This window comes from Chiloscyllium plagiosum, chromosome 30 (assembly GCF_004010195.1).
Source record: "Chiloscyllium plagiosum isolate BGI_BamShark_2017 chromosome 30, ASM401019v2, whole genome shotgun sequence".
NCBI classification, from domain to species: Eukaryota; Metazoa; Chordata; class Chondrichthyes; order Orectolobiformes; family Hemiscylliidae; genus Chiloscyllium; species Chiloscyllium plagiosum.
The window spans coordinates 25588500-25607923 of record NC_057739.1 but is presented as its reverse complement, the minus strand read 5'-3'; the positions used below and the strand labels follow the sequence as shown (position 1 = coordinate 25607923).

The following is a 19424-nucleotide window of genomic DNA, read 5'->3' as shown; positions in this document are numbered from 1 at the left end:
ACTACTGACAAATCTCCATCAGAGGATCTTGTGCATTCATGTTGATACATTAAATCTGTTGATTTATGAATGCCTTAACCAGTTTGATTATTGGACAAATCTGTAAATAAATAGTAAAAATGGGCTAACTCAAAATTTCTACAGTTTCATTTATGTTCTTTTAAAGGCATTTTGATTTTCTCCAAATTTGGCCAACCTACATCTGATTGCATATGATCAGACAAAAGAAATATTAGAATTGCTTTTTTGGGCTTTTGCAATAAAACCAGTACTTTTATCAGTGCCGTTTTAATGTCAGTCGGATAAACTGGCTGTCAGAGAAACATTCAAGCTAGATAAACTATTTGTCTATTTGGTTAATAGATTCATTTCCTCATTACGAGTGGTATTAAATTTAAAAGTAAAAATGTTTTGCTTTAGTTATACAGGACATTGGTGAAATCCCATCTCGAATACTATCATGTCAATTTTGGCATCCTTAAATAAGGAGGAATTTAAATGCATTGGAGGCAGTTCAAATGAGATTAACGAGATTGATACCTGGAATGAGGATAGGTAAGATAGGCTGGGCTTGGTTCACTGGAGTTTAGCAGAATGAGGGGGTGACTTGATTGAAGTGGATGTGGAATGGATGTTTTTGTGGCTGAGTCCAGAACTAGGAGATAGCTTTTAATACTGAGATCATCCCTTTGGGACCGAGATGAGGAGAATGTTTTCTGAGTGTTGTGCAACTTTGGAATATTCTGTATCAAAAGACAGGTTAGCTGGGTTCTTTGAATATTTTTAACACAGAGGTGCATAGATTCTTGTTAGGCAGGGGTATCTAGGGTTACTGGGGGTAGATGGGAGTGTGAAATTTGAAATACAGACTTATTAGCCATGATCTTATTGAATGGCCAAACAAGTTTGAATTGCTGAATAATCAATTCTTATGTTTGTGTATGTTGAGTGAGTTCACTGAAACAACAGAAAGGACAATTCTTACAGTAGAAATTGAGATAGAATTGCAACAAAGTGGATTTGTGATGCATCCTTTGAAGATATTCCTGGTTGCCATCTCTGTCAATGTTAGTAATCCCAGATGCCCACTTTGTTTATACCTAGGACAGTCTCTTGCATGAGCAATATATATTCTTTAATTGTATCACATTAATAAGCATAATGATACTTCTGGGCATACTCAACTCAGCAAAAAGTGTTCAATTTAAAGATACACAACAGAAAATGCTGTATTTGATTTAACAAAGGAAAAACTTCTTCAAGTTCGTTTAGTTAGTTGTAGATCTTTGACAGCCAGTTAGTCACAGCTGTTTATGATACTATAACCTCAAATCACCTGTTTAGGATCAGTGCTGCCGAGGACACTCGGAACAGGAAAGTGAAAAATGCACAGAAGGGGTTAGTAGCCCACACGCTGTGCAAGGATCAAAGAGTTTAAAGGTCAAAGGACATGTCTCGCTTAGCCATATCTTTCTGTTGAATAGCTGCTTCAGATTGTAAATCTGACGAGGATTTCATTAAGTCGTTCTGTCTGCTGCTGGGGCATGAAATCATAAAATTTTATATCGTCAGCTTTTCCTGCTTCTGGCAGCCAGATTGACATATTGGTGTCCGTAAAAAAGACAGCTTTATGTCTTCTTGGAAACAAAGTATATTCTCACCACAATCCCTTAAATCATTTTAGAGTCAAAGCACTGTTTAAAAAGTTAAAGTACGAAAGATACCAAAGCTTAACGTTGATTTATAATATGTTGTATAATTCATTTGAGCTCATTCCAGCTATGGGAGGAATGAGATCAGCTTTTCTTTTGTGGTATTTGACGTTTGCCGCCTTATCTTATTCCAAGGGTTTAGAGAACACTTCTGTATATTTTTAATTGTCTGAAATTGCATTTAGTCACCCTGAGAAAATGATAGCAAGTGACACAGTGTGGTCAAGTTATATCTTGAGGGAGGGTTTAAAAAAACATATCATCAAGACAAATAGTACTAACTACTTTCTATTTAATAGACTGGTGAATAAGGCCCCCTGTAGTTTGTTTGAAAAGTTAATGCATTTTAACTGTGTTGATGTCATTTAGAAAATTCAAAGCACTGTTTGCACTAAGAAAACAGCCCTTACTGATTAAGTCTGTAATTCTTGGGAAGCTACATTTATAGATGTAATAAACAATGTGTTCAGCAGTTGCTAAGATGGATTTCTGGACCCCTTGATTGCATGGAGTGTGTCGTTCATAAAACTAATAATGCAAAATTCGGTTTCCATCAAAATGGGGATATAAATAAACAACACGTACCTATTGAAAATTTGACCAATTTACAGAAACCATGCTTTATTTAATTATACTCCAATTGCAACTTGTAAGGAACTGCTCTTGGTTTGATTCTGATAATAATGCATAGAAATTGTTTCCACACTATAGTGATTCTATGATTCCATAAATGCCATGTATATAAAAGGATGAATTTGCAAATTGTTTTCAGATCTTGTGTGTACTGTTGATATTAAATCATTAAAGATTTAAAGTTTGAAGCTAATACATAAACTTTCAAACAGACATACGACACACGGTAGGCTGATTTATTTGAAACAGTCGTGTCCTAAAATGAGGCTCTCCTAAACTAGCTTCCATTGCACATTGTAACATTTTTCCAGAGATCTCTTGTGTGTATCAGTAACATAGTAAGAGTAATTTGGTTTTACACCCAAGTATATGAAGTCTAGATTTTGTTGTTGATTTTAGATTTCAAATTGTATTCTTAAAACAGGTGTGGGTTGATAAGTTTTCTTAAAATATCAACAAAACCATTTCATTCTTCCTACAACAGAAAGTGAGGAACATGGCCTTAGAAGATGTTGTGTTACTAAATGTGGACAACAATACGCTGGAAACACCATTTGATGATCTTCAAAGCCTTCCTAATGATGTGGTTAGTATGACCTAGCTCTCATTTCTGTGTACTTTTATTAGTGAACTCAACATTTAATATAGCAATTTGTTTTGAAGCTTCCTTTCTCCATTACTCTGTTTCATGTCTGTTTGACAATGCTAGCTAGTCTCCAAAGTGTTTTGTTTCCCTAAAGTGAGGGTCAGGATTGCATGAGAGCAGTCTGGTGCTTTACTAACAGTCCTCACATTTCACTGCACCTCATTCTCCTTTTATGGCCTAAATTTAAAACGCTGTCTTTCTGAAGGGGCATAATTGTACAATTTGATTGTTTTCTTTTAAAAATCCATTTATGTTATTGTATTAATTTAAAAAAAAATCACTACCTTATTCTCTGCTGTATTCTTTACCTTTACTGCTTTGTGCCTGGGCCCTGCTTTTTTCCCCCCTCCAATTCTATTTCATTTTTAAAAAATGGAATGACATTGCATGCTGAATGGTTTGGGTTTGGCAAGGAGATGTGTCCAATTTGCCTTGCACTGTCTCAATGCCACCTGCTACTGGAGTACTCTTAATTAATAGATCAAAGAAGCAAGGCAGAGGTGGTAAAGTGTGTCAATTCAAGAGAAGATAACTGTACTTTGATCTAAACAAAGTTGTTCCAGAAAGAAAAATAGCCTCAATTTCTTTTCAATCGTCTGTGATCGATGTTCTGATGTCTTTTTACATTTTATTTAATGCTATGATTTTAAGTTTGATAAAGGGAAGAATAGATCTAGGGTGTTATTTAAAGGTCTAACTGAAGAAAATGTCCCTTTTGATGTAAGATGCTGACTTTAAAAGTACAGCAGATAAATGAAAATGGCATACACTGCTACAAAGTCCAGTTCTTTTGTGTTTTCTTAAAAGGTGACATTGCTCACATCACTGCTCGCTGTGGCATCAAGATGTTAGATGTATAACTAGTTGTTGTGTTGCATCTAGCATCTTTATTTTGCAACCAAGCATACCATCTGTTTGAAGTACTGTCCTGCTTTGAGTAAGCGCCCTCAATGCTGTCAGCATTTTGGGTTTACTGCAATAAAAGCAATTTGACATTTACAGACATGAAAGTACATATTGCTCACAAAAATTCTCCCTATAGGCTTTATTGTGCACTCATTGTGCCCTACAATTTGGCACTACAATTGGAAAAAAATTAATTACGCAGTAACAACTGTTCTATTTCAGTGGACATAACTTAATCCTTTCAGCGACCCGTGTTCTGTGTAGCACAGTCTAGCTCATGGGATTAAACAAAAGGCTTTTGCAAACCAGAAAAAAAAAAGATTAAACGGCCTGACATTTACAGCTAAAACTATAAACACCTTTAATTATTAATTTTTATATACTTTACACTTGAAAATTGCAGAGGTCTGGTTAAATTCGATATTAGGATGCACCTCTGTGCCGAATAAATTAATCACCATCTAAAAACTTTAATGTAGAGGGATAATTTTAAATAGTATATGCAAACAAAATGGATTTTGGGTGAACTTACTCTTCAGGGAATGCAATAGCACAGTTGTTAGTGCACTACATTACAAATTGGAAGGGCCAGGGTTAGATTCCCAACCAAGCTGACCCTCACTGTTGGTTTCCTCAAAGAATGAAGGGCTTATCTCTGTGAAGTTGGCAGGTAAAATGGGGCTCAAACTCGAGAACAATGAATGTCTCAAAGATCAAATTTTACCATGCTAACTTTAAATTCTTTCCTAACAGCACTCTGGGTGTCCTTATACCCCAAGGACTGCAGTAGGTTATGAAGACAGCTCATCATCACTTTGTCCAGAGCAAACAGGGATGGGCAATAAACACTGGCTGGGCCAGCATTGTCCAAATAAAGATCAATTTTGTTTTCAAACTATTGCTTTTTAGCATGTGCTGCAAACAGTCTTTCATTTATTTCCTCCTGCTTTCTTATTCTTAAAAGCCTTGGTATATGATGATGATGAGGCATGCTATAATGTTTCAGTCACTGCACTGATATGTATTTTTTTCTTCCTTTTGAAGTATAAAAGTATCTGCAGTATATGACAGAAAAAGTAGTTGTTTGATTGGACAGAACTTCTGTATTGCTGAGAAAATGCTCATTTTCTCAAAGCTGTTCATCTTGTATTCATTAGGACAGTTCATAAGAAATACCAAAGTATAGGGGGATCAAAATTCTGTCGTTTGAGAGAAGAATGCTGATTTGTGGATGCGTTTCCGTGGAGAGTTCATGATGATTGACAGTTAACTGTTAAGTTTTGTTTGTTTAATCAAGTTAGGTTGACTCTAATTGCCAGAGTTGGACCGTGCTAGAAAGTCCTGTTATTTTCATCTTGTGGCTTATTTTCTCTTCAGCTTTCAATGTACCTAATTTTCATGTGATTGAACAATGGATATATATGTCAATGTTAAGTCTTTTTAAATTTTTTTTATGATATCGTATTTGGCAGTCAATGTTTGAGTGGAAGCAACTACAAAATATTCACCTTGGTGTTCAGTCTTAAATCCAGACAATTGAAACCTGACTATTTGCTAGTAACAATATGATTTGTTTACTGCTGGTTGTGACAAATTTTCCAGCAACAGTAAAATAGAAGCACTATTTCAGGAAGTAGTTTGCCAATATAAATGTATAATTGAGGTGTACATTAAATTAGACGTATGGATACGTTATTAGCTACAGTCTCAGAATAAAAGATTACCTTTTTATTATCATACTAAAATGTTATTGATAAAATGACTAACTCATTTGTCAGCAAAATGAGTTATTTCTCAGTTAGCTAACAAAATACCTTCTCTCACTTTTGATCATTGGCTTTTACAAAGTTCAAGGCAAATAAAGTTGGGCTTGGAGTTTTCTTCTTTATCTGCCCTTTCTTTCCATATCCTTAAAAGGTAACGTCCACATAATCATCTATTGTATTATTGTTGGGGAAGAGGAAAGTTTAAATTTCACCAACATATTCCGGACACAACTTACGATTTGCAAATTTCATTAAACAGGACTATTTAATAGTGTCAACTATAACAATATTTGTACTAACTGCAGCAAGGTGTTTTCTGTAAGCAGCGATCAATGAATTCTGTGTCTTCCATTCTAAGAGCAACAGGTTTTGGCAGTAATTCAGAAAAGGTTGAAAAAAACAGCTACTCTTGCAGCTAATAATTTGGATTAAATCTAGATAGGCTTTCAACTTTATAAATCAAGCTCATAAAACCTGTCAAGTTGCCCAACGACGTGCCTTTCTTATAATCCTAAAAAGACCAGCCATGAAACTCAGAAGTTTCCTCTGATTTCAGATTACCAGTTAGTAACATTAACGTGCTGCAAAGAAGAGTTGGACAATCAATGTCTACAAATGCCATTGAACGAACCAATCTGAAGTTAGCTGGAGTGTTTTAAAACTCATTCTTATCATTCTGTAATTCTTAAGCTATCTCTTTTGCTTTCAACTGGTAGATATTCTCAGGCATTGTCCTTTGTTAGTCTTGGGCTTATCGTACAGCTTTGAAAAGCTGTCAGAAATACTACTGTAGTTTAATTGTTAAACTATGGAAGCTAGTTCCGTTAAATTTTTTTTATAACATAGTAACATTTCTGTTTCAACAATAAAAGTGATGAACTTCTGGAATGAGAGTCATTCATAGGTACTAAATTAATTTAAGACATTGTGGGCAATTAAAAGAGAAATGTCATCAGGCAGAAAGTTCTGAGGTTGTAGAATTTATATTCAGACTTAATAGTTGAGAAATAAGCTGTCAACATGTCAGAATAGGTGGATATTGGAAAATAGGATGAAGAGTTGTGCGAGCAATAATAGTAATATGTTTAGGACTGTTTACTCACTTGAAGAGTAAATGTCTATGTAGATAGGTTTACCTGTAACTTCTGTGTATTTCTGTACATATCTGCATTTTGTTTACCATATACAGAAATATGATTTTTAATTATGCAATGGTAATGCACCTTATCAAATAATGATTTACACAGTAGAAATGTCTGTGATTTTTATGGAACTAATCTGTTCTGGCACTAGATCATATTGTTGGATGATGATAGTTACTCTACTTCAAAAGAGTTAGTTTGTATTGTTTTCATGTATAAGTATTATTACTTAAGGATTTTTACTGAAAGTATAACTTGCAGCATTGGATATGGCATGTTCAGGTATCTGCTTCATTTTATTTAAGGCATTTTAGAAAGGTGGGATGGGGAAGGAAAAAAAACAAGAAACGACAGACCTGCCCCCAGTTTAACAACTGTTGTAGACAGGTTATTAGAATGCAGCATTCGGAACAGAGTGCCAAGTGGCCTGATTAAACACAGTCAACATCAATTGGTCAATGGGAATTGGGTGCGAGTGGGAGTTGGGGGTGGAATCTACACTGGTTGGAATTCTATCGAGCACAAAGCTAGATATATCTAGGTGGTTGTGGTTGGTAGAAATCAGTCATAGAGATGTATAGCATGGAAACAGACCCTTCGGTCCAACCCGTCCATGCTGACCAGATATCAGCCCAATCTAGTCCCACCTGCCAGCACCCGGCCATATCCCTCCAAACCCTTCCTATTCATATACCCATCCAAATGCCTCTTAAATGTTGCAATTGTACCAGCCTCCACCATAACCTTTGGCAGTTCATTCCATACACGTACCACCCTCTGCGTGAAAAAGTTGCCCCTTAGGTCTCTTTTATATCTTTCCCCTCTCACCCTAAAACTATGCCCTCTAGTTCTGGACTCCCCGACCCCAGGGAAAAGACTTTGCCTATTTATCAAATACATGCCCCTCATAATTTTATAAACCTCTATAAGGTCACCCCTCAGCCTCCGATGCTCCAGGAAAAAAAACCCCAGCCTGTTCAGCCTCTCCCTGTAGCTCAGATCCTCCAACCCTGGCAACATCCTTGTAAATCTTTTCTGAACCCTTTCAAGTTTCACAACATCTTTCCGATAGGAAGGAGACCAGAATTGCATGCAATATTCCAACAGTGGCCTAACCAATGTCCTGTACAGCCTCAAGGAGCTATGAACCTGCACTCCAAGGTCTCTTTGTTCAGCAACACTCCCTAGGACCTTACCATTAAGTGTATAAGTCCTGCTAAGATTTGCTTTCCCAAAATGTAGCGCCTCATTCATTTATCTGAATTAAACTCCATCTGCCACTTCTCAGCTCATTGGCCCATCTGGTCCAGATCCTATTGTAATCTGAGGTAACCCTCTTTGCTTTCCACTACACCTCCAATTTTGGTGTCACCTGCAAATTTACTGACTGTATCTCTTATGCTCGCATCCAAATCATTTATGTAAATGACAAAAAGTAGAGGGCCCAGCACCGATCCTTGTGGCAGTCCACTGGTCACAGGCCTCCAGTCTGAAAAACAATCCTCCACCACCACCCTCTGTATTCTACCTTTGAGCCAGTTCTGTATTCAAATGGCTAGTTCTCCCTGTATTCCATGAGATTTAACCTTGCTAATCAGTCTCCCATGCGGAACCTTGTCAAACGCCTCTTTCCAAATACATGTACATCCTGTCCCTCAGGATTCCCTCCAACAACTTGCCCACCACTGAGGTCAGGCACAGTGGTACCACGTTTGCCATGCTCCAGTCTTCCGGCACCTCACCTGTGATTATCGATGATATAAATATCTCAGCAAGAGGCCCAGCAATCACTTCTCTAGCTTCCCACAGAGTTCTCGGGCGCACCTGATTAGGTCCTGGGGATTTATCCACTTTAACCGTTTCAAGACATCCAGCACTTCCTCCTCTGTAATCTGGACATTTTGCAAGATGTCACCATCTATTTCCCTACGGTCTATATCTTCCATATTCTTTTCCACAGTAAATACTGATGCAAAATATTCATTTAGTATCTCCCCCATTTTCTGTTGCTCCACACAAAGGCCAGCTTGCTGATCTTTGAGGGGCCCTATTCTCTCCCTAGTTAGCCTTTTGTCCTTAATATATTTGTAAAAACCCTATGGATTCTCCTTAATTCTATTTGCCAAAGCTATCTCATGTCCCCATTTTGCCCTCCTGATTTCCCTCTTAAATATACTTCGACTTTCTTGATACTCTTCTAAGGATTCACTCGATCTATCCTGTCCATACCTGACCTATGCTTCCTTCTTTTTCTTAACCAAACGCTCAATTTCTTTCATCATCCAGCATTCCCTATAGCTACCAGCCTTCCCTTTCACCCTGACAGAAATATACTTTCTCTGGATTCTTGTTATCTCATTTCTGAAGGCTTCCCATTTTCCAGCCGTCCCTTGACCTGCGAACATCTGCTTCCAATCAGCTTGTGAAAATTCTTGCCTAATACCGTCAAAATTGACCTTTCTCCAATTTAGAACTTCAACTTTTAGATCTGATCCAACCTTTTCCATCACTATTTTAAAACGAATAGAATTATGGTCGCTGGTCCCAAAGTGCTCCCCCACTGACATCTTAGTTACCTGCCCTGCCTTATTTCCCAAGAGTAGGTCAAGTTTTGCACCTTCTCTAGTAGGTACATTCACATGCTGAATCAGAAAATTGTCTTGTACACACTTAAGAAATCCTCTCCATCTAAACCTTTAACACTATGGCAGTCCCAGTCGATGTTTGGAAAGTTAAAATCCCCTATTTCCTGTATTTCCAGGAATATCCTCCCTCAGCACAGCTGTAATCCTATCCCTTATCAAAAATGCCACTCCCCCTCCTCTTTTGCCTCCCTTTCTATCCTTCCTTAGCATTTGTATCCTGGAACATTAAGCTGCCAGTCCTGCCCATCCCCGAGCCATGTTTCCGAAATTGCTATGATATCCCATTCCCATGTTCCAAATCATGCTCTGAGTTCATCTGCCTTCCCGGTTAGGCCCCTTGCATTGAAATAAATGCAGTTTAATTTATTAGTCCTACCTTGTCCCTGCCTGCCCTAACTGTTTGACTCACTTCTGTTCTCAGCTGTACCCATCTCAGATCGATCTCTTTTCTCACTATCTCCCTGGGTCCCACCCCCCACCTTACTAGTTTAAATCCTCCCAAGCAGTTCTAGCAAATTTCCCTGCCAGTATATTAGTCTCCTTCCAATTTAGGTGCAATCTGTCCTTCTTGTACAGGTCACTTCTACCCCAAAAGAGATTCCAATGATCCAAAAATGTGAATCCTTCTCCCATACACCAGCTCCTCAGCCATGCATTCATCTGCTCTATCCTCCTATACCTGCCCTCACTAGCTTGTAGCACTGGGAGTAATCCAGATATTACTACCCTTGAGGACCTCCTTTTTAAATTTCTACCTAACTCACTGTAATCTCCCTTCAGCGTCTCAACCTTTTCCCTTCCAATGTCGTTGGTTCCAATGTGGACAATGACCTCCTGCTGGCCCCTCTCCCCCGTGAGAACATTCTGCACCCTTTCTGAGACCTCCTTGATCCTGGCACCAGGGAAACAACACACCATTCTGCTTTTTCTCTGCTGGCCACAGAAAGGTCTGTCTATACCTCTGACTACAGAATCCCCTAATACAATTGATCTATTGGAAACCGACGTACTCCTCATTGCATTAGAGCCAGTCTCAATACCAGAAACTTGGCTGTTTGTGCTACGTTCCCCTGACAATTCATCACCACCTACATTTTCCAAAACAGCATACCTGTTTGAAATGGGTATATCCACAAAAGACTCCTGCTCTAGCTGCCTACCTCTCTTACCCTTCCTGGAGTTAACCCATCTATGTGACTGTATCTGAGACTTTCCCCCCTTCCTATAACTGCCATCCATCACATACTGTTGCTGTTGCAAATTCCTCATTGTTTCTATTTGTCTCTCCAATCGATCCACTTGATCTGATAAGATTCGCATCCAACAGCATTTATGGCAGATATAATCCGCAGTAACCCTTAAACTCTCTTTAAACTCCCCCACGTGACAAGAAGTACATATCACCGCAAAGGCCATTTTTGCTCCTTCACAATCTACAGACCCAGAAAATAACACCGTCTTATTCCTCTACAAATACTGCCCCAAGTTAAATTAAAAGCTATGGCTTGTATTTTAAGTTTAATCAAGAGACTTATCTCCAAAAACATATAATCAAGAAAGAATCCACTGTACCCACTACTGCAGCCTTTCTTCTCGGCTCCATACATTACTGCAGGAGTTAGGTCAAACCGACTCCATCTGCTTCATCAATGACAATCCATCCATCATAATGTCAGAAATGGGGATATTTGTTGATGGTTGCACAATGTTCAGCACCCTTGCGATTTCTCATACTGAAGCAGTCCAGGTCCATGTACAGCAAGACCTGGGAAACATTCAGCCTTGTGATGGTATCGTTTGTAAGTCTATAAGCTAACTCGCTGAGCTTGAAGGTTTGTTTTCAGACATTTTGTCACCATACTAGTAACGTCATCAGTGAGAGTCTCTGGTGAAGGGCTGGTGGTCCCATTGCTCTGTTTCTGGCTCTTGGTTCCTTAAGGTGGGTGATGTCATTTCCCGTTCTTTTTTTCAAGGGAAAGTCGATAGGATCTAAGATGATGTGTTTATTGATGGAGTTCTGGTTAGAATGCCATGCCTCTAAGAATTCTCATGTGTCTCTGTTTCACCTGTCTTAGGATGTGTGTGTTGTCCCAGTCAAAGTGGTATCCTTCTTTTGTCTGTATGTATGGAAACTAGTGAGAGTGGGTTGTCAGAAATGACATCACCCACCTTAAGCAACCAAGACCTATAAATAGAGAGGTGGGACATACCACCAGCGCTTCACCAGAGTCTCTCACTGATGATGTTACTTAGTATGGTGACGAAACATCTGAAAACAAACCTTCAAACTCCGCGAGCTAACTTACAAACTTACCATGAACCTGAGCAACAAATCTTCTCAAAGATAGATAACATTTGTGCCACATGAATGTCAGGGGATGAGTTGACAAGCTTGTGTGCAGCCAGGTCTTTTACAACTAGTATAAAACACTGCAAGCCAGTATGGTACACTCCTTATGGCAACGATGTTATTACAAAGTACATTCCTTCTGTGAGAAATTACCTCAGTTTTTCCAGAATCACGAGATTTTGTCCCAAGAAAATTGGATGACATTGGTGAAGATTTGCTACAGATTTTCCAAACTATTGATGCTTTATACAAAGAAGTATGGATGACATTTTACGTAAAAAACTTATCCTAAAGTTTAAAAAACTGGATAAAAGCAAATTACTGCGGATGCTGGAATCTGAAACCAAAAGAGAAAATGCTGGAAAATCTCAGCAGGTCTAGCAGCATCTGCAAGGAGAGAAAAGAGCGGACGTTTCGAGTCTAACTGACCCTTTGTCAAAGGGAGCGAGGCAGAAAACGATAAACTGTTGGCCAGTTAGCTTGACGTCTGACAGGGAATATCCTAGAATCAGTAATAGATTATAGCTGTGCACTTAATGAAACTTTATTTCCCTTTGACAAAATGATGATTCTTTTTGAGGACATATTTAATAAATGTATTGGAGTCATTTAAATGGAGTTGCTTGTGCTATGCATGAAAGGGAGCTTGAAGGTTTACTGTATTTGGATTTCCAGAAGACATTTGAGAAGGTGCCAAATCCAAGCTTATTGCAGGAAGTACAAGCTCATGGTGCAGAAGATAATATATTGACATGGATAGATATTTGGCTGGCTGGTAGAAAACACAGGTTGCATAACTGAATATGTACTTTCTTGTTGGGATGTGATAAGTAAAGTCCTACCGAAGTGTGTGTTGGGTCCCAACAGTTTCCATTTCACACCAATGACTTGGATGAGTGGAACAAAGCTATGATGGCTAAATTCACAGATGACACAAAGATAAGATATATTTTGAAGAAGACATAAGGTTGCAAATGAATATGGATCCATTGACTGAGTGAGTAAAGACCTGGCAGGTGAAGTATCATATGGGAAAATACACGGTTGGTCAATTTGGCAGGATGATTGAAAAGGCAGGGTATTACTTAAATGGAAAATGACTGCAATATTCCATAGTACAGAGGGTTTTGGTGGTTCCGTATTATTCACAAAATGTTACTTGCAGATTTGACACATAATCAGTAAAGTTGATAGGGATATTAAGCTTCTGTTATACAAGGCATTGATGAGATCTCAAATATAGTGTATGGTTTTGGCCTGCTTATTTAAGGAATGATGTCAATGCGTTGGAAGCAGCTCAGAAAAGGTTTGCTAGTTTGTAAGCCTAATTGAATGAGTGGGTTGTGTTATGATAGGTGGGGTTAGCTGAAATCTTTTCTCTGAAGTTTAGCAGGATGAGGAGTGACTTCATTGAATTGTATAACAATTCAATAAACAATTTGAGGTGACTATCTGTGTGGAGTTTGCACATTCTCCCTATGTATCCGTGAGTTTCCTCCGGGTGCTCCGGTTTCCTCCCACAGTCCAAAGATGTGCAGGTCAGGTGAACTGGCCATGCTAAATTGCCCATAGTGTTAGGTGCATTAGTCAGAGGGAAGTGGGTCTGGGTGGTTTACTCTTCGGAGGGTCAGTGTGGACTTGTTGGGCCCAAGGGCCTGTTTCCACACTGTAGAGAATCTAATCTAATCTAAAATAATATCCTGAGTGGTGGATATAGAAATTATATTTCCTTTTGTGGCTCAGTCCAGAATTACTCATCACTGTTTATTCAGGACATCGATTAGTTAAAGAACAGATGAACCTATGGTCACCTGAAGTAGGTTGCATTCTGACACCATGCTATTGTCTTAGTTTGAAAACCAATGTGCTCTTTGTTTCAGTAGTCCAATTTGCTTTCAACATTTCGAACAATAGTCTTTTAAATTGATATAACCTTCATTATGCATAGATGTGCGGTGTATGAAGACTATCTGAAACTGCAGGAATCCAGTGGTTTATAAAAAAGTGAAGGGAAAGGGAATTCAGCAACAAGCTGCAGTTGGACAACCTTTTTATTTGGTCACTACGTTATACTTAAGTGAAATGAGGGAGTTTGATTTCAGCAAGGGCTTGATGATTGTTAATATTCATTTGGAAACTACTTTGGACCAAGGAAGGTGGACACCAGAATAAAGTAAAAAGGTGAAGAGAGCTATTATACTTGTTAGGCCAATGGATCCAACGTCACTGGTATTGAGCAGTCAACTACAGTGGTCCAGAGAGAGACTTTCATACCACAGAGCAAAGAGCAAAACTTGTGAATGTTAGAACAGTGGACTTCAGGAGTAATGGACTGGTGGTAGAGTGAGATTTAATATTTAGGTTTTTGGTTCACAGTCATGACATGACACTGAATCCAAAATTGCAATAATTAATTGTCCAAAGAGCGGTGCTTTTTAGCAGACTATTAGCAAAGAATAATAATTGCTTTTGTGAAATTATACCAGTAAGTGATTTACAATTGCACAGCAAAGTAAAAAAAAAGGGTTTTAAGCAAACAGTACACTAATCATTCAGTGAGACCATGATTGGAATCTTCTGTGCCATCTCGAAATGGAGAGGAGGTGCAAGGGAAGGTTAAATTTACAATGAAAACGTTTTGAGCAAAGCTTTGCTTATTCCTGCTACCATTGGCAAAAACGGAGTTGTTCACTGACTGGAGGCTGATTAGGCCATTCACTGGCCATCTTGCAAACCCCCTGGATTTAATAAGTCAGAGTTGCTCCGATTGCTACATTGCTATACTGCCTGATCTTTCAGTCTCAGCATGAGTTCCCAAGGGATCTCCCTTTAATTGTGTCTGGTTGCACGTAGAGGGGCTCCCTGGTGTCAGTGACTGACCCCATACTCCAACTCTGCTGCTTAAGTTCTTACCAGGGTGTGGACCCTGGCACTTAAAAATTCCCATCAGCCTTTTGTTATGGTGCAGAGACTGGCAATCAAATCTAATCAACCTTTCTATCTCTGTATTTGCAACACAGGAAAAATTAAACCATCGACGAATCCCAAATAATTTCAATTGTTTCTAACCAGGCTTTTGAATAACCAATCCCAAAATATTAATTAATTAATTAATTAATTAATTAATTTCCAGACAGTGGCTTTACATCTGAAACGATAGACTTAACTATTTATTGGTTACGCAATAACTTTAGCAGAGAGAAAATTAAACAATAGAATTCTGATTAATATTTAAACTTTAATTCCAAAACATTTGTTTTCAGCCCCACTCACACGAGAAAGGTAGACAAATGAACACTGTTAAAGGATAAATCAAAGTAATTAACAAAACTGACCAGGGTATTTAAATAGCTTTTGCAATGAGTTGTTTCACGGGAATTGGTGTGGACACCTTGATTGCTTTTCTGAAACCTTGAATAAGGTCACCATCTTGGGTCACCCAAGCAAAGGCAGCAATACTTCTAACTTAGCTTTCCTCTTTTTGAAAGCTTACGTAGCAGATTAGGCAAGGAGTTTTCAAATTTTCATGCTGTCTTAGCAGCAGCCCAGAACCATCTCTTGGAAGACATAGTTTAAAAAAAACATTAATCCTAGTTCCACGTTGATAGACTGTCAACTGCTCCAAGGCCTTAATTTCATTCAACCACTACCATCTGCTTGAACATACGGTCTCTTCAAAACTTGTCGGAACCAATTCCCAGGTACTGACCTCATTAAAAGCCAATTTCTGCTATCTGCTTTTCCCGGATAGTTATGTCTGTTGCAGTCTTTTTAATCAAGAATCCACCAGCAATTAACAGCCAGGTTTAGCTTCATAAACAATCAAAGCTTGTTTTGTCTATTCTTTTCTTTTTATCACAAGCAGACCAAAAGTTGACAAGGCACCTCCAATTCACAATTAAAATTTGATAAAAGAATAAAAATGATGAAAAATCAATGAGCATTCTAACCTTTCATTGTGTCTACTATTACCCAACCTTTTTCTCCCTGCAGCCTCAGCACTGTTAGTTGCTATTGAATTCTTGATTATTTGGTTAGGCCAGAAGTTGAGGAGGCAGGCTCCTCTCCTTAATGAGGCCACAGTCTAGATGGCCTCTTCAGTGGCTGCTGCTGGTAAAATTCTTTCTGTGATCCTGCCAGTTACCTGCATGGGCTTGGCACCATCATTTGGTCCCAACCACAGGACTTTGCAGTAAAATTCTGAGCAGTGTCTGTTTGATTTCCTGTATATGCAGATTATATACGTTGTTGAACTTTATTTTTAATGTCCGAATGTGGAAAGAGTTAATATTATCCTTTTTTGTAAATTCACTAGTGGGTGTGGGCGTCACTGACTGGCCAGCATTTATTGCTGTCCCTAGTTGCTCTTGAGAAGGTGGTGGAAAGTTGCTGCCTTGAACTGCTGCAGTCCATGTGCTGTAGGTAAACCCACAATGCCACTGGGAGGGAATTCCAGGATTTTAACCCAGCAACAGTGAAGGAACAGCAATATACGTCCAAGTATAAGGATAGCAAAGATGATTCTCGATAGGAGTGAGAGAGACAGGCTAGTTGTCATGGGGGCGTCAACTTTCCAAATATTAACTGGGAACACTATAGTACAAGTACTATAGATGGGTCAGTTTTTGTCCAGTGTATGCAGGAGGGCTACCTGACACAGTATGTAGACAGGCCAACAAGGGGTGAAGCCACATTAGATTTGGTACTGGGTAATGAGCCCGACCAGGTGTTAGACTTGGAAGTAGGTGATCATTTTGGTGATAGCGATCACAATTCTGTTATGTTTACTTTAGTGTTAGAAAGGGATAGGTGTATACCACTGGGCAAGAGTTACAGCTGGGGGAAAGCAATTACGATGCGATTAGGCAAGATTTAGGAAGCATAGGTTGGGGAAGGAAACTGCAGGGGATGATGGGCACATTAGAAATGTGGAGCTTATTCAAGAAAAAGCTACTGTGTGTCCTCGAGAAGTATGTACCTGTCAGGCAGGGAGGAAGCTGTAGAGCGCGGAGCCGTGGTTTACGAAGGAAGTGGAATCTCTGGTCAAGAGGAAGAAGAAGGCTTATGTTAGGATGAGATGTGAAGGCTCAGTTAGGGCGCTTGAGGGTTACAAGGTAGCCAGGAAACACCTAAAGAGAGAACTCAGAAGAGCCAGGAGGAGACATGAGAAGTTGTTGGCGGGTAGGATCAGGTAAATCCTGATTTTAAGCTATTTAAGGAATAAAAGAATGACAAGAATAAGATTAGGGCCAATCAAGGATAGTAGTGGGAAGTTGTATGTGGAGTCAGAGGAGATAGGGGAAGCACGACATGAATATTTTTCGACAGTATTCACTCTAGAAAACGTCAGTGTTGTTGAGGAGAATACTGAGATACAGGCTACTAGACTAGGTGGGATTAAGGCTCACAAGGAAGAGGTATTAGAAATCCTGCAGAATATGAAAATAGATAAGTCCCCTGGGCCGGATGGGATTTATCCTAGGATCCTCTGGGAAGCCAGGGAGGAGATTGCTGAGTCTTTGGCATTGATCTTTAAATCATCATTGTCTACAGAATAGTGCCAGAAGACTGGAGGTTAGCAAATGTGGTTCCCCTGTTCAAGAAGGGGAGTAGAGACAACCCTGGTAATTATAGACCAGTGAGCCTCACTTCAGTTATTGGAAAAGTGTTGGAAAATGTTATAAGAGATAGGATTTATAATCATCTAGAAAAAAATAATTTGATTAGGGATAGTCAGCATGGTTGTGTGAAGGGGAGACCGTGCATCACAAACCTTATTGAGTTCTTTGGGAAAGTGACCAAACAGATAGATGAGAGTAAACCGGTTGATGAGGTGTATATGGATTTCAGCAAGGCGTTCGATAAAGTTCCCCACAGTAGGCTATTGTACAAAATGCGGAGGAATGGGATTGTGGGAGATATAGCAGTTTGGATCAGTAATTGGCTTGCTGAAAGAAGATAGAGGGTGGTGGTTGATGGGAAATGTTCATCCTGGAGTCCAGTTACCAGTGGTGTACTGCAAGGGTTGGTGTTGGGTCCACTGCTGTTCATCATTTTTATAAACGACCTGGATGAGGGCATAGAAGGGTGGGTTAGTAAATTTGCAGACGACACAAAGGTCGGTGGAATTGTGGATAGTGACGAAGGATGTTGTAGGTTACAGAGAGACATAGATAAGCTGCAGAGCTGGGTTGAGAGGTGGCAAATGGAGTTTAATGCGGACAAGTGTGAGGTGATTCACTTTGGTCGGAGTAACCAGAATGCAAAGGACTGGGCTAATAGTAAGATTCTTGGTAGTGTAGATGAGCAGAGAGATCTCGGTGTCCAAGTACACAGATCCTTGAAAGTTGCCACCCAGGTTGACAGGGTTGTTAAGAAGGCATATAGTGTTTTAGCTTTTATTAATAGAGGGATCGAGTTCCAGAACTATGAGGTTATGCTACAGCTATACAAACTCTAGTGCAGCCGCACCTGGAGTATTGTGTACAGTTCTGGTCACCACATTATAAGAAGGATGTGGAAGCTTTGGAAAGGGTGCAGAGGAGATTTTCTAGGATGTTGCCTGGTATGGAGGGAAGGTCTTAGGAGGAAAGGCTGAGGGATTTGAGGCTGTTTTCGTTGGAGAGAAAAAGGTTGAGAGGTGACTCAATAGAGACATATAAGATAATCAGAGGGTTAGATAGGGTGGACAGGGAGAGCCTTTTTCCAAGTATGGTGATGACGAGCATGGGGGGCATAGCTTTAAATTGAGGGGTGATAGATATAGGACAGATGTCAGAGATAGTTTCTTTACTCAGAGTAGTAAGGGTATGGAATGCTTTGCCTGCAACAGTAGTAGATTCGTCAACTTTAAGTGCATTTAAATCATCATTGGACAAGCATATGGATGTACATGGAATAGTGTAGGTTAGATGGGCTTCAGATTGGTATGACAGGTCGGCGCAACATCGAGGGGCGAAGGACCTGTACTGTGCTGTAATGTTCTATGTTCTGTGTTCTAAGTAAGGATGGTGAGTGGCTTTGAGGGAAACTTGTAGTTGGTGGTATTCCCATTTATCTGCTGCCTTTTATCTTCGAGATGGAAGTTGCTGTCTAAAGTGAATTTCTGTAGATAGTGCTCACTCTGCTACTGAACCTTGGTGCCGGAGAGATTCAATACTTCTGATTATTGTACCAAATAAATGGGCTGCTTTGTCCTGGATGGTGTCAGGCTTCTTGAGTGTTGTTGGAACTGCACTCATCCAGACAAGCAGGGGTATTCCATCGCACTCCTGACTTGTGCCTTGTTGATGGTGATGCTTTCAATTGTAAGTATAAGCTTGTAACATTAATAGTTACCTTCCTGCATGTTCTGACTTGATGTACAAGTTAGTTGCAATAACCATTTTAGAACATAGAACATAGAAGAATACAGCGCAGTACAGGCCCTTCGGCCCTTGATGTTGCGCCGATCCAAGCCCACCTAATCTACACTAGCCCACTATCCTCCATATGCCTATCCAATGCCCGCTTAAATGCCCATAATGAGGGAGAGTCCACCACTGCTACTGGCAGGGCATTCCATGAACTCACGACACGCTGAGTAAAGAACCTACCCCTAACATCTGCCCTATACCTACCCCCC

At 39.5% G+C, this 19424-nt stretch overlaps 1 protein-coding gene across 6 annotated transcripts in view; it reads left to right on the top strand.

Moving 5' to 3' along the window:
- The window catches only part of dennd1a (DENN/MADD domain containing 1A), a 523293-nt gene that overhangs the window by 324907 nt on the left and 178962 nt on the right, over window positions 1–19424 (top strand). For all 6 annotated transcript variants that reach the window (XM_043720138.1, XM_043720136.1, XM_043720140.1 and 3 more), the window contains one exon: window positions 2830–2931. In XM_043720138.1, coding sequence (XP_043576073.1) covers window positions 2830–2931 — 102 coding nt within the window. The remainder of the gene's footprint in view (window positions 1–2829; window positions 2932–19424) is intronic.